A 14167-nucleotide genomic window follows, 5' to 3' on the forward strand; every position below is an offset into this window, starting at 1 on the left:
TTTAGCAGTTTTCTACCCTCCTATTACTATTACCTATTACACCTCTACCCTCCTACTATTAAAATTCAGTGACAAAGCGAATAAGAACGAACGAAACGAAACGCAGTAGAGACAGAGAAGTTTCAAGTGATATGTCAATCGAAGTAGTCGTGTAAAATTGTAAATTAGTTCCATTAATTATTTTATAAGCAAACTTTAACGAGGACGGGGTCAAAGTGCGATGAGTTTTTGTTGATACTACGATTGAGATTTTTTCAATAATAATGGCACCTACATTATTCAGCTATGAAACTCTCGTGCATGCAATAGCAGGAGCCACGGTATGTTTATTTATTTTTCTAAAAAAGTACAAAATACTTATTGTATTCGCTTACTAAATATTGATTTTTTTATTTATTTTCCGAGTATTTTTTCACAAAAACCATTATTCATTCGTTTTTGTTACTAGACAAGAAACTAACAATTTCATCGATTTTCAGGGCAGTGTTGTTGGAATGGCTGTATTTTATCCTCTGGATACATTAAGGTCAAGATTACAAGGTATATGATGATTTTAAAAGTATTAAAAAAAAAAGTAAATAACCATTTATCTTTTATAAATAGCGTATTAGACCATTATTAAGTATAGAAGCATGTAATAACATGCATTAGAAACAGTATGAAAGGGTATAAAATCGATTGAATAACTTAATCTCAAATTAGCTTATCTTATCAGTTAATCCAAGAATTGTAATATTTTATTAAATACTGTTTCTTCTTGCTAAATTATGAGTAACACACAAAATAATGAAGGATTCAACACTGTTTTGTTATATGTTATTTAACCAGTTTAATCAACATATTCCTTAATTGAATTATTGTAATTCCTTTATTAACTCATGGGTCAGGGTATTTGCGCAAATCAATCTTGGATCTTGATCCAAGTTTAAATTTATTGCGAGAATTTACTCTTATAGGACTCTTTAACCTTTCTTAAAATATAATGCCATTAGCATAACATATAAAAAGTAAATTATTACTTAAGTGTATATACATTATTTATTGTTTCTTAATTACTAATGTAATTAATGCACATTACAGTTGAAGACTCCAACAAACTTCAAGGATCATCATTTGAACTGCTGTGTAAATTAGCTACAGAAGAAGGCTTGGAATCATTGTACCGAGGCTTGGCACCTGTTCTACAGTCACTCTCTGTGTCAAATTTTGTGTATTTTTATACATTCCATGGTTTACGTAAAATATTTACTAATGATTCATCAGCATTAAAAGACTTGTCATTTGGCCTAGTTGCTGGTAGCATTAATGTACTCTTAACTTCCCCCCTATGGGTTGTTAACACTAGAATGAAGTTAGATAAGAAGGGAACATACAATAGCCTGACAGAAGGGCTCTTTGATCTTTACAAAAAAGAAGGAGCAAAAGGCTTGTGGTCAGGAACTATACCCTCTTTGTTGTTGGTTTCTAATCCAGCTATTCAGTTCATGGTTTATGAAGCATTAAAAAGACATCTGATATCTAAAGGCTTATTTGATACATTTTCAGCATTTCTTGTGGGTGCTGTAGCTAAAGCAGTAGCTACAACTTTGACTTATCCACTTCAATTGATTCAATCCAGACTTCGTGCTGGTACCAGCTTGAAACCTTTATTCAGAGATATGAAAGCTAAGCCTTCACTAGCATTCCGTGGCTTGGAAGCCAAATTATTGCAAACTGTTATGACAGCTGCACTTATGTTTATCATTTATGAGAAACTAGTCCGATTAGTATTAACTATAATGAGAGTAAGAATGGCTAAACATTGATTAAATATGTTACCTTCATTTAGTCACTATACAATGGCACCCAAAACCGGTTATATTGTTTTATTGCTTGAGAACTCGAGGTCAAAACTAATCTTTTTTGGCGTAGTCGCGAATCAAGGTTACTTATCTATAAATTTCGTAAATATGTATATTAAATTATATGTTTATTTACTTTTTGGACTCATAAACGTGCTTAATACAGAAAGCGAATAGAAACAATCACTACACTTGAAAATAACTACTAGTCAACTTAAACAGAGGCCAAGTTTTAAAAATGGCCTCAAATGTTTAGTGCCTGACGTAGTTCAGCCATCCCTATTTATAAGTCATAATATTGTGGAATTTTTCTCGTTTTTGCAAAAATACTGACCTATTCTCATAATAACTATAATGGTAATTATAAGCTAATACGTAGGTTGCAACACCGATTACCTTAACACATGCATATATCATGCACGTTAGGTCAAGGTTACGGAGGGAAAACGATTCATATGTATAAATGTATGTATAGTTAGTAGCTGTACAAAATACATAGGTAGCTTATATAAGAAGATATTCTCAACTCATGTACATTTTAATAGTTACTCAATACAAAAGGCTCTCTCATTCTTATTTCTGATATAAAGGTACACTTACGTACCTTCTCGGTAGTTTATTTAATAAGTATTTATTCTAGTTGTAATAAAAGTTACCACAATTTACGATACCAAAAAGAACCGAAAATTACTTCGGAGTAGTAAATAGTCCCGTAAATTTTCCGACTCCTTTAAATTCTAAGTAAAGTTGAATCTTTTATGAAGCTTTATTAAATCCCAAATACTAATATAGAGATTTTCGACAATTTATTTGATAATGTAGAATAGATTATAACAGGTTACAGACTTCATTCAATTTAATTTACAATTGACTTTTACGACACTTAACTGTTTAATAAGTGTCAACCTTGCTGTTAAATTACAGCAAGGTTGACACTTATTATTGATGTTTACATGAATTTCAAAAAACTTTTCCATCGGAATTTATTTCACAATATTACATCAGAAGTCTTTAATATTTAAGGATTTATTTTTAATTTAACTGCGGTGTGGAATTGTGAGCTCATGTTTTTTCAACGAAATAATTCTAGTAATGCTTTTGCATTAACAGCTACATAAATAATTAATAGTCATGTCTTAGAAGTTTAGGTACTATGTTATGATATGACATTACAAATGGTTTTAAGTATAAATCTGAGTTGTGAAATGGTGTAAGTTACTAATAGGTTGATGGTAGAAAGGTGGTGAAGGACGATTTGTATTTTATTTTAATTAATTAAATAAAGTTTTGTTAAAAAGTTTTTTATTTCCAATATCCTTATTTAGGTAACACTAATTTACTGAAGTGTCCAATTGAACCAGCTTCATATCCTCGGAAACTCTAACGACGACCTTTGTATACTCCTTCACTAAGTCATCTAATTCATTGTATATCTGAAAGTTAGAATGCTACTTTATGTTCGGGTAAATATGCTACTGAACGAAGATCAACTGTCTTTTTTATGTTTTTTTTTTGTAATTAATAAAATGTTTATTTATTTATGCTTACACGGATTACCAATTAAGTTACCACAAAATGAGATAAAAAAAAAACAGTATTTGGATTAGATATTAACAAACATTATTATAATAATTAATTATAATCAATTGACATTCAATACAATCAAAATTAAAATCATCGTGTTATTATTTTCACAAAAATTAAGGCACAGTTCGAGTAGTATAGTTACCGGCACGGATCTTCAGCGCTGACCTTCACCTGCGCAGAAGTTATTTTTTGGGTCGCTTTTGCGGTATGTAGTGAGGCGGGGGGCGGAGTAAAGTGCAGTGATTGGCCCGCAGCGCATCGCGTCACAATTGGTTGCAATTCGTTCTCTGCTGCAGTCGCATGCACCTCAAGACGATGAGTAAGCACAATTGATTGGAGTTTTATTTTATAATGCGCAAAGCGGTCCCCTCTCTTTCGCCGAGCGCTCAAGATCCGTGCCGGTAAGTATACAGTCGTATTAGGAGACGGGGACGTAGCGGGCGCGTACCTGCAGCACGTAGGGGTCGGCGGAGTGGTGCGCGAGCTCGGCCAGCAGCAGGTCGGCGAGCGCGAGCGGCGCGGCGCGGGGCGCGGCGCCCGCGCGCGGCAGCAGCCCCAGCAGCGCGCGCCGCAGCGCCGCGCAGCACAGCGCGCCCGCCTCCGCCGCGCGCCCGCCCGCCAGCAGCGCGCGCACCATGCCCGCGCCGTCCACCTCCTGCAACATGCAGTACTAACTGCTCAGCGTCCATTGCATACAGATTTGTGACAATACAAAAATAATCTTCAATAACTAGTTAGGTTACGTGTTTTATGGCAAAGCTGGAATTGTCCTATAACAAATAATAAGATATCACTAGAAGATTTGGGAGATTTAAAAATAAATATATAAACGAAGTTGTTTAACGGATTTCGATTTTTTTAATCACTCTCTGTCAATGTCGGACAATTCTTGATATGATTTTAATTCCAGTTATTGCAGCAACTTAGGCGTAACTATGAGCCAATGTTCTAATTTTTGATTAAAATCAAAGGTATTGAAATTTTGCCACTCATTACTGATTAGCAAAATTTTATTAATGAATTCCCGATAAAATATCCTGGTGTAATGATGCCACAGATTACTGATAACATCAATTACCAAGTGTGATTTATTATTTTACTACAAAAGTATATGAGTATGAGATATTAGACAAGGTAAGATCCTAATGCTGGACAAAGGTCTATTTTTTCTTTGAAACATCTATTATCGCAACTCATTACCCCACCCCCGCTGCAAAATAAAATATGTAGGTACTATAATGCGGCGGCGAGGTCGTCGCATCGGTCGTCGATCTACGCGCGTCGGTGCCACGGCACTTCGTCAACTCATGACTTAAGACTTGTCCAAAACTAGTCGGGAAATCCCGATAAATAGGTATGCATTAAATTAACCATTGCATATTTAAATATGAATCATCCTCACGAAAGTTACTACAAAAATACGTGGGAATTCTTAACCATGTAAAAATCAAGACTGAAACAGTAACGCCTACCCATTTAAACACAAGATTATCGCGAGTCGATTTTAGCGTAATAAAAGGGATTAGTCACGTTTCTTTTCAGCTATAAAATATATATCTTATCTGTTGTCACATGTAATTGTATTTATTGTATATCATGATTAAACCGGAAAACAGGTGCACATTGCACATGGTTTCCGGATTATGAACCATTTACTGGTTTTATATGTCTTATCGGCAGTAAAACGAAATATCTCAAAAGGTAAAAAATCTTGTAAATTAGGCTAGACAGCTAAATATGTATCAACTTAAAAAGGGATAAATTGTTACAGTTTGTATTAATTATAATAAGCAATTTACTAACCAAGTATCTTTGTAGAAACCAGTGTGGTAAGAATTGACCAGTACTTATGGCTCTCTTAATAACGGCCAACAGTGTTTCCGGATCAGCATCCTTTAATGTTGGGTATAGGGCTCCAAAATCTAGATTATCGCCTTCTGAAATGTTAATATCAATGTCATATAATACTTTTCTTAAGTTGAAACTATTGTATATTGTCGAATAATACTTTGGTGTGTATTTTGAGGTAAAAAAATAGTGAATTACTTACTAAGAAGAGCTTGTTCAACGGGATTTAGAGAGTCAGGATCCTCTTCACGAAGCTCTGCAGCCAATTCTTCTGGTCCGATAACCTGTTAGCGTTCAAAATCATGTTTCAGATAATCATCATAGAACCTGTTGTAAAGTTGTCAAATATCAATATTAAGCTACAGCTAAAGGTAAACTATTTATCCATATTTTTTTTATTACGAAGACACTGATTTTAATATCGCTTTCAGTTAAAACGAAAATTTCTGTGTGTATTAATTTAAATTACATTGACTACTTATCTTGAACGAAGGTTATTTTATAGCAATGCGTCGTTTTGAAGTGCGAGTACCTGCATGTCCTTGGCCTCCGCGGCGGGCCTGGCCAGGAAGGCGTGCTCGGGGCGCGCCAGCCGCAGACACGTGAGCGCGGCGGCCAGGCAGCGCCGCCGCAGCGCCGCCGCGCCCAGCGAGCGCTCCGCCCCGCAGCGCGCCGCGCGCTCGTACATCACCGCCGCCGCTGTGTACCACGCACTCTCATTCAATTTAAACCAGATCAATCGTGTGAATCGGATATATCGGCTAGTATTTCTGCATCATAAACACTAAAACTTATTTTTTAGATAGAAACGATTAAGAATGCAAGCTAACCTTTGCGGTAGTGGTGCCGTGAGATATGCAGCGCGTAGAGGAAGTCGTAGTAGGGGTTGTGTGCGTGCGCGTCGTGCAGCTTGGCGCGGGACGCGGCGGCGCGCTCCGCCTCGCCCGCCAGCGCGCCGCACGACACCAGCGCGCCCAGCTCGCGGCGGGACGCTGCGGACACCGATACTCGTCAGATACTCACTTACATTAGCAAAACGAATAGATAGAGACCTAATATATAAAAATATTACCTACTAAAATACTACCACATATAAAGTGATACCTGTTATACCGAAAAATAATACACAGCTGTACTTCAAAGTTGAAGTACAGCTGTGTATTTATATATACCATTTATCTGGTAATTTCCGGCAATTTGGTTCCACTGAACAGTACAACAATTTATCTGACACAGCAACAGTTCTTAATTGAATGTTAAAAATAGGGCTATAGGGCATTGACACGTGTTTTATTGCCATGTTATTAGATGTATAGTTTGAATTTGGGCGGTATTGCTGTTCGCTCGGCAGCCATACCGAGCGTGGTGAGCAGCGCGGCGGCGGCGGCGTGTCGCGCGTGCGGCGCGGGGTTGGCGGCGGCCGCGCTCAGCGCGCGCGACGTGCGCCCGCCCGACAGGTGCCACTTGAACACCACCCACTGGAACATCGCCTGCACAAACACCACACTTGTTTATAAGCAAGCTATACATAAATGCATTTTATTGTGAATTTACATAAAATTGTACTCACCAAATTGGGGTCATCTTTGTCAGCAATGCTTATAGCAGTCTCCGCGAGACGAACTACACATGCGCCCGCATCGTGGATCTCGAACAATTTTATCACCTAAGAAAAAGTACTATTATGTTAAAAGTTGTTTCTTTAAAAAGTATCTATTTCATACATTAATTGGAAATGACACGGACCTTCATATAGTACAACACGAGGGCCTGGTGTTGTGTGAGCCTCGCGTCTGGCGCGGCCACTATCTGCCGCAAGAATGGTTCCGTGCTCACGCCCTTAGCCGCCTTACAAAATGCTGTGTAAGCATTCTCAGGGTCATCCAGGTCCAGCAACGCAAGGCCAAGGATGAATTGACCTGAAGTATAATTTAAATTTAAAAATTATTTCTAAAATTTTATTAACACTTGCAGTAAATATTCTGTTAATGATTGTACTAACGTGAACAGGCATTCCATTCGCACCAGGGCTCCAACATGTTCACGTAGTTCTGCACAAGCCGAGGCTGGTCTATGGTGGCCAGCCACCAACTGAATTCGAAGCCTCCACTGACTGCCCATCTGAATACTAGTTCAGGAAACTACTATAATTGAGGGTTAATTAAAAAGATATAAATATGGGCTTAACGCCATCTCTCGAAGAAAAAATATCGTAATTGGGAAAGCGTGTCTGCACTGCTAGCTGCGTAGGGTCTTATGCACAATTAAGCAACAAGTAAGCCTACAGGATTTTGTGGTTTCCTTAATATAAATCGCAAATTTAAATTGCAAAATGGAATGAAGAGTAAGTTGGTAGTTATAAATGTATGTGTCAAGGATACAGCTGGTGCGCGAGATGGTAGGCGAGCAGCGGCAGCGCCTGGTGCCAGGCGGTGGGCGCGGCGGCGCGCGTGAGGTGGCGGCGCGCGCGCGCCCCCCCCGCGCTGCGCACGTAGGCCCACACCGCGCCCCCGCGGCCCGCGCCCCCGCCGCCCGCCTCCGCGCCCAGCGCCTGCAGCTTCAGCCGGAACGCCTCCGACGGCCCGCCCACCCTGCACGACACCAATCATAATCCTATTGTATTATACTAGCTGTTGCCCGCGACTTCGTCCACGTGGTTAAAATTTTCCCCGTCGTTTCCACATTTTCCATTATATCTTCGCTTCTGTTAGTCGCAACGTGATGTTTTATAGCCTATAACCTTCCTTGATAAATGGTCTATTCAACACAAAAAGATTTTTTTAAAACGAACCAGTAGTTCCTGAGATTAGCGCGTTCAAACAAACAAACAAACAAACTCTTCAGCTTTATATATTAGTATATAGAAGTATAGATATATATTAGTATAGATAAATATTTCAATCAAATCCTAATAATGTTATTGCAGCGTTGCAATAACTGCGCATACTCTGATTTAAGTGTACGTGTCGGCCTCAACAAACAAATTAAGTTTGGTAACCTCAAAACGTTGTCACAGCATTAAAAGGGGACAAATAAAGTTATATTAAAAATTACAAAAAATGACATGTAAAAATGATGGGTACATACTCGGGTTGCAGCGTGGCAGCACGCAGCCACAGCAGCGCGCGGTAGGCCTGCCAGTGCACGGCGCAGTGGCCCGCGCCCGGCACGCCGCCCGCGCCGCGCCACGCGCCCAGCGCGCACACCGCGCCGCGGACCACGCGCGACCTGCACAACCAAACATACTTATACATGATATACCAGATTACCATGATATATCAGATTCAGTTAGCGTGTTTCGACAACACACAGTTAAGCTAGCACCACTAACCTAACAGTGTGTTGACGAAACATGTTTGACTTACACAGGTCCAACACTCAAGTTACAGTCAGATCAAAACACTTGATGTACACACCTCATTTCTGCCATCTGTCGGATCGCTTCGGTAACTATCGCTACACCAAGATCACTAGCTAACAAGCTGTCATACTCGCCGGAATCTTCCTCATCATCTAAAACAATCAACAGCTTGTTTAACATAATATATAGACTTAAACTTTAATGAACCTACACTAAAATATCTGATGTCTAAAGTTAGGTATTTTTTTCTGCAATTTATAAACAGAAGAGAGAAAGAATAGAAAGTCGACGAAAAGTAAACTATACTCACTTTTAGAATCATCTATTTCGGGCACATCCAATCTAAGGGCATCATTCAACTCTAGCACGGCACTTTGTAGGTCTTTGATTGGTTCCAGAATTGACGAGAGTTCATCAATTTGCTGCGGTGTGAGAGTCTGTAACATAAATATTTAAGTTAAGTTAAATCTTGCGTACTGTTGCTGCTCTGTGCATACAAATCATTAGTGGCCTCATAGATAACCATAGATAATCATAGATAACCTCTTTAGGACTTTTCATAGAAGGAAGCTTACGCGTACCAAAAATGTATAATATATGTACGTCCTTGCACTGATATAAAATATTTTGACGTTTTTAAGAATAGGACGTTGATGTCCTTTTGGAGTCTTGTTCACTCCTGCGGCGCATTATATTACTTTCTTACAAAAGTAGTATTTTGCAAATTGTGTTTGTAGATCTCATCAGGATATAACAAAAAATTCTGCATTTTAGTCGCAAGTAGCAAGTGTTGCTAGAAACAATTTGATGTGAATATCGGTTTGATGAACATTGTGGTATGGTTGTGGTGTACTCACGGGCGCCAGCGTGTCGTGTTCGTGCGCGGGCGCGGGCGCCAGCAGCAGGTGCAGCAGGCGCGGCAGCAGGCGGTGCTGCGGCGCGGCGGCCGCGAACAGGCGCCGCTCCAGCTCGGCCGCCGCGCCCGCCGCCGCGCGCTCCCAGCGCGCGCCCGCCGACACCACGCGCACCGCGTCGCCCGACAGCTCGCCGCGCCCGTCTGCCACAACAACACAACCCTACTGCGAAACGGAACGAAACACTGTCTTCGGTCCAAGCCGTCGCACCGACCAAAAACACCCCCAGCCATTTCTACTAACTAAACCAGTCAGGTGACTTGTCGTTTTCTGCTCCTGACTACGAAAATGCAATGTAGATGCTATATCCTATTAAAGTAGTCATGAGGCTCAGCACAATGGAACACTGACCACAAGTCGTGAGTCGTGACCACCATTCACGTAGAACTAGCGACAGCCCCCTTGTCTGTGATAATGAGCGTTAAATGAGGTGCCTGTTTTTTATTAAATAGGCATGTGGGGGCACAAGGGGAATATTAAGAACTTAATATTCCCCTTGATTTGAGATTTGTCTACTTTCGATTGCTATTTGATATAAGAGTAAATACACTAGCCTAGGGCAAATCTCGCTTCTTTTCAGGAATAGCTGAGCCCCGGGGTTTCCCCGTTCTATTACTTAGAACGTGACAAATATTTTTTACATACCATTTCCATCCACCAATGCGGCATCCGGTGATAACATCATTCGCTCGAGTGGTTCCAATTCACAGATAAGAGATATACCGGCTCGGCGAACTACTGCACACCACCAACCACTTTCGATATCCGATTCCTAGGGCGAAAACAATAAAATTATATTAAATAGAATTAAATCAATTTATATTCTGAGCGTCATGTATATTTTATATTTAAATACATACCTGTTTTGACACCATAAGACCTAGAGGTTTCTGCAAGCTCTCCATGTACTGCATACACCAACTATACAAGTCTGACCAGCATCTATGAAAATAGAGCATCATCATTAACTTTCAGAAATATATTTATGCATGCTTATTTTCTGAGTTAGATAAATAATACACATAGATATATTTTTTATATTTGATGCAGGCAATCAGGTCGCCGCTTTGTATGTGTACTTGTGCATGAGATGCGCGTGGTCTGGCGCGGCGCTGCGCGCGGTGAGGTGTCGCAGCCGCGCCTGTACGGCGGCCGCCGCCGCCTCGCCCAGCTCGCCCTCGCCGCCCGGCTCGCTGCTGCCCCACGTGCGGTTGTAGATCTGGGACACGGTGGGTTTTAATCCGATGTATATTCAGGTTACATATAAAAGAGAGAGAAAAGAATACTTCAAGTTTTGTAACGAATGTTAAACATCTGCCGGCAGCTCTGTAAATCATATTAAAACACTGAAAGCCATGTAAATGTCAAGGTGCACCATGTTATAAGGTTAATCATAATTAATTTAATGATTATAAAGTCGTCATACCATGAGTGCCTTCCTGATGACGGCGGGCGGGAAGAGTCCGGGCGCCAGCAGGCGGTCGCGGTACTGCTGGTGCGAGCCCAGCACGGGCAGCGCGCCGCCCGCCTCGCGCGCCGCCACCGCCTGCCACCACGCCTCCGGGCCCGCAGACACGCCTGCACGCAGGACACGTTACATACAAAGGGATTGCAAGAAGGAAAAAATACCTTTGTACTGAGTTTGTGTAATACAAACAGGGCACATCTGACAAGATGTTTGACTGCGTATAAGAAATGTAACGCGACTGGCAATGAGCATTAATTAACGATTTTTTTTGTTAACTTAATTACAAAACTGGCCTCGTTAAAATGCACTTAGCTCAACCAATATGTATAAAAAAAGGGTACTTACTGGTAATAATAGTGTCACCATCTGGTTGACTCCACAGGGCCCAAATAACATTATTTCCATCACCATAACCAATGGCATAATCAAGTAGGTCCAACTGAAATTGGAAATTATGAGTGCTTATATTTACTAAAAACTATAATTATAAGTTTATACCACTTTTACTTACCTGAGGGCCAAAAATCCGGCTAATATGCGAAAACCGTACACCTCCAGTTCCCCCGTCATGCATTTTCATAACCACAAATTCGCATTCATTAGGAAAAGATAAATATGCAACCAAAATAACACTGCCATCTGATCCAGTGGTTCTTTGCAACATATGACCATGGGCTGAAAAAGATTATTTTTATTGATTTTAGTAGGCACTTTTTTTTTAGGTGAAATATAAATTGACAGTTTGCATAAACAACATATACATACGAGGTGGTTTTGGTCTGACTAACGTCTGGGATAAAGGCGTGGAGACCGCAATTGGGGCGCCGCCTTCGTCTAACGGCCAAGCACGGAGGCAAGTATCCCCACATATTGCGACTGCCAAACCACTAGTGAGCACTACTCCATATGTTTCTATGCCATCTGTGTTACTCTTGCCTCTGCAAATAACCATATTATTAATGAATTTGAAATTTTATAAAACGAATCTTTAGACTTGACATTTAATTGCTTAAACTATGAGTAGGTACTTGAGTTACTTATTGAAATGTTCACCAAGTCTACATATGTTTTTGTTACTCCACCAGAATTTTTTTTATTTATTCAAACTTTTATAACTTAAAAAATTGTTAGTTAAATTATTTGTAGCATAGCAATTGTGAAAGTATATAACATGCTAAAACTAGAGAAGGAATTTGAGTACTATTTTGTGTAAACCGTCTTTACCTCAAAGCTCCTGTTATGCCTGACAGGAATCTGGGTACAGTCGACTCTCTTTTCAATAGAGTGGTTACAGCTGAGCCAGTTACAGGCAGTTTGACCAGTAATACACCACCATCCCCTCCGTGACCAAAAGCTAGTGCAAATACTGCCTCACCAGTATCGCGAAGAAGGGAGGAGCATGTGTGTGCAACACCAGTAGCTACAAAACAAGATTTTATTTAACTAATAGCATTAAATTGTTAGTTCACAGTTTCATGTTTTAAACTTATCAAAAGATAACAAGTTTTATGTTCGTAAGGATGGTTTCCATTAGTGAACCTTCTGAATGCTAAGCTAATTTTAACAAGTACCTGGAAAATTGTTGTATTTTGTATCACTGCTTTTACTAGTCTAAAGTTTAAAAGACTGGTTCAGGATTAGTTTGTATAATTATTGAGGTATCAGATAGGCTATTTAAGAGAAAACAACTTACTTGCATTGGAATATTGATTGAGAATACAATAATTATTTGGGTTATTGATTGAACTTGTGTCATGAAAAATTGATGGTGATGAACTGCTGAGTGATCCAAAAGTTGACTGAAATGTGAAAAATAACATACAATTATGATTTACATTATATAGTAAAGAATAAACAATTATTTTGACATATTAAAAAATACCTTTTTATCAAGTATTGCAGGATGTGGAAATATCAGGCGATGTACAGATGACACTGTAGCAGCTAGTAGCACAACATCTCGAGATGCACTTCTTTCATAAACAGAAATACTGCTCAAAGGTGGTGTTCCTGGAGCCACCTTGCATCTCAAGTTACACGATGATAAATTTATATCCAGAGAAGCTTCAGACAATTCTATAGCATCTGAGGTGGTTTGCCTGTAAAGTAACACCTTTCTAAAAATACCCTAGCAGTATTATGATTGCTCAAAATACTGCACTAGTATAAGAACACATCACTGAAAAACCTTCTATAAACTTTCACTTACCAATAAATAAAGCGATTCCGAGTGTACACCTTTTTAGTATCTTTATACCAATATCCTCCAGCTTTTTGGGGTAGTTTGATGTCCTGTAAAGTACTATGTGTTCCTCCTAAAACAAAGATGGATTTTAGACTTTTCCAACTTAATGTGAGAGCAGATTAAGTCAATAGTTGTCATAATATGTAAGAATCCAGGTAAATATAGGAACTCTACCTGTATTTAATATAACTTCTTTCCACTTTTCCGGTAAATTGTAATTTGGTGTTATTTCTTTGAAAGTAACGGGCATTGCATCTAAAAACTCCATTATTTATTTATATTTACACAAACGATTAATATTTTCTTTATGTTTATAATATTATCGATTGAATCAAAACATGTAATTCGTAAAATAATTAACAAAATCACAAGTTATTGGCGGTATAATCTTTTAAGGTTAACACAAGCAAGCAATTCAAAATCAAAACTCGGTCAGTTGTCAAATAAATGACAACATCTGCGTGAGATCGAAACAATCTTTGCCAGAAATAAGTTATTACTTTTTTGTAAGACTGAGTTCGTGCAATCATGATAGTGATGAAAGTATAGTTTAAAGAGCATTTGTTGACTTTAAATGGCCTTTACACTCATCTTTACGTGGCAGCTTAAAGTGCAGCAAAAAAAATATTATGATTGAAATCTACTTGACTTGACCTAGGATTTTTTTTTAAGGTGCGGCTTCATAGACTCGCTCGTCGCTCGTTTCCAGTGTCAAATATGATCACGTGATCTCATTTTAAATGTTGATGCTCCACGCAGTCGCTGGTCGCTCGTTTGCAGCGATAAATCTGGTCAGGACGCGAGTTTGTGTTGCTGATTTCCTTACCTCATTCGTAACCCGTGGCAGTGATACAAATGAAAGAAACAGGATTGCATAAAAATAGCGATTTAATGGTGTTTTTT

The 14167-nt window shown here is 39.3% G+C and overlaps 3 protein-coding genes across 4 annotated transcripts; 1 reads left to right on the top strand and 2 right to left on the bottom strand.

Moving 5' to 3' along the window:
• The first annotated feature begins 83 nt into the window (after positions 1–83).
• LOC113501533 (peroxisomal membrane protein PMP34) lies at positions 84–3138 on the top strand. The gene is made up of 3 exons (XM_026882716.1): positions 84–320; positions 480–540; positions 1081–3138. The coding sequence occupies exons 1-3, from the start codon at positions 264–266 to the stop codon at positions 1803–1805; spliced, it is 843 nt and encodes a 280-aa protein (XP_026738517.1). The 5' UTR covers positions 84–263; the 3' UTR covers positions 1806–3138.
• Positions 3127–6654, bottom strand: LOC113501534. 2 transcript variants are annotated; one of them, XM_026882718.1, is made up of 8 exons: positions 6634–6654; positions 6107–6268; positions 5933–5975; positions 5809–5886; positions 5479–5560; positions 5232–5365; positions 3877–4083; positions 3127–3274 (listed from the first exon to the last, which is right to left on the bottom strand). In XM_026882718.1, the coding sequence occupies exons 4-8, from the start codon at positions 5812–5814 to the stop codon at positions 3173–3175; spliced, it is 531 nt and encodes a 176-aa protein (XP_026738519.1). In that variant the 5' UTR covers positions 5815–5886; positions 5933–5975; positions 6107–6268; positions 6634–6654; the 3' UTR covers positions 3127–3172. The 2 variants fall into 2 exon arrangements, with proteins under 2 accessions (XP_026738519.1, XP_026738518.1); XM_026882717.1 differs by lacking the exons at positions 5933–5975; positions 6107–6268; positions 6634–6654 and having other exon boundaries at positions 5809–5914.
• On the bottom strand, positions 6395–13887 carry LOC113501404 (nuclear pore complex protein Nup160). The gene is made up of 21 exons (XM_026882534.1): positions 13439–13887; positions 13229–13334; positions 12902–13118; positions 12713–12818; positions 12244–12439; positions 11785–11957; positions 11531–11694; positions 11365–11458; positions 10978–11129; positions 10631–10770; positions 10412–10493; positions 10197–10323; positions 9495–9694; positions 8948–9074; positions 8693–8789; positions 8364–8504; positions 7658–7867; positions 7279–7397; positions 7023–7195; positions 6847–6942; positions 6395–6766 (listed from the first exon to the last, which is right to left on the bottom strand). Exons 1-21 carry the CDS (start codon positions 13530–13532, stop codon positions 6581–6583), a joined length of 3000 nt encoding a protein of 999 aa, XP_026738335.1. The 5' UTR covers positions 13533–13887; the 3' UTR covers positions 6395–6580.
• Positions 13888–14167: the final 280 nt, after the last annotated feature.

The sequence above is a fragment of the Trichoplusia ni genome, chromosome 15 (genome assembly GCF_003590095.1).
Source record: "Trichoplusia ni isolate ovarian cell line Hi5 chromosome 15, tn1, whole genome shotgun sequence".
NCBI classification, from domain to species: domain Eukaryota; kingdom Metazoa; phylum Arthropoda; class Insecta; order Lepidoptera; family Noctuidae; genus Trichoplusia; species Trichoplusia ni.

Bases quoted from the DNA above. Each gene is read 5' to 3' on its own strand.
- LOC113501533 (XM_026882716.1), top strand. From the start codon at position 264: ATGGCACCTACATTATTCAGCTATGAAACTCTCGTGCATGCAATAGCA. The intron at 321-479 runs GTATGTTTATTT...ATCGATTTTCAG, and splicing joins ATGCAATAGCAGGAGCCACG to GGCAGTGTTGTTGGAATGGC. The intron at 541-1,080 runs GTATATGATGAT...TGCACATTACAG, and splicing joins ATTAAGGTCAAGATTACAAG to TTGAAGACTCCAACAAACTT.
- LOC113501534 (XM_026882718.1), bottom strand. The intron at 5,366-5,478 runs GTAAGTAATTCA...TTAACATTTCAG, and splicing joins CGTTGAACAAGCTCTTCTTA to AAGGCGATAATCTAGATTTT. The intron at 3,275-3,876 runs GTACGCGCCCGC...TCTAACTTTCAG, and splicing joins CCGACCCCTACGTGCTGCAG to ATATACAATGAATTAGATGA.
- LOC113501404 (XM_026882534.1), bottom strand. From the start codon at position 13,532: ATGGAGTTTTTAGATGCAATGCCCGTTACTTTCAAAGAAATAACACCA. The intron at 8,505-8,692 runs GTGTGTACATCA...TTGGTTGTGCAG, and splicing joins CGACAGATGGCAGAAATGAG to GTCGCGCGTGGTCCGCGGCG. The intron at 7,196-7,278 runs GTTAGTACAATC...ATTATACTTCAG, and splicing joins CGAATGGAATGCCTGTTCAC to GTCAATTCATCCTTGGCCTT.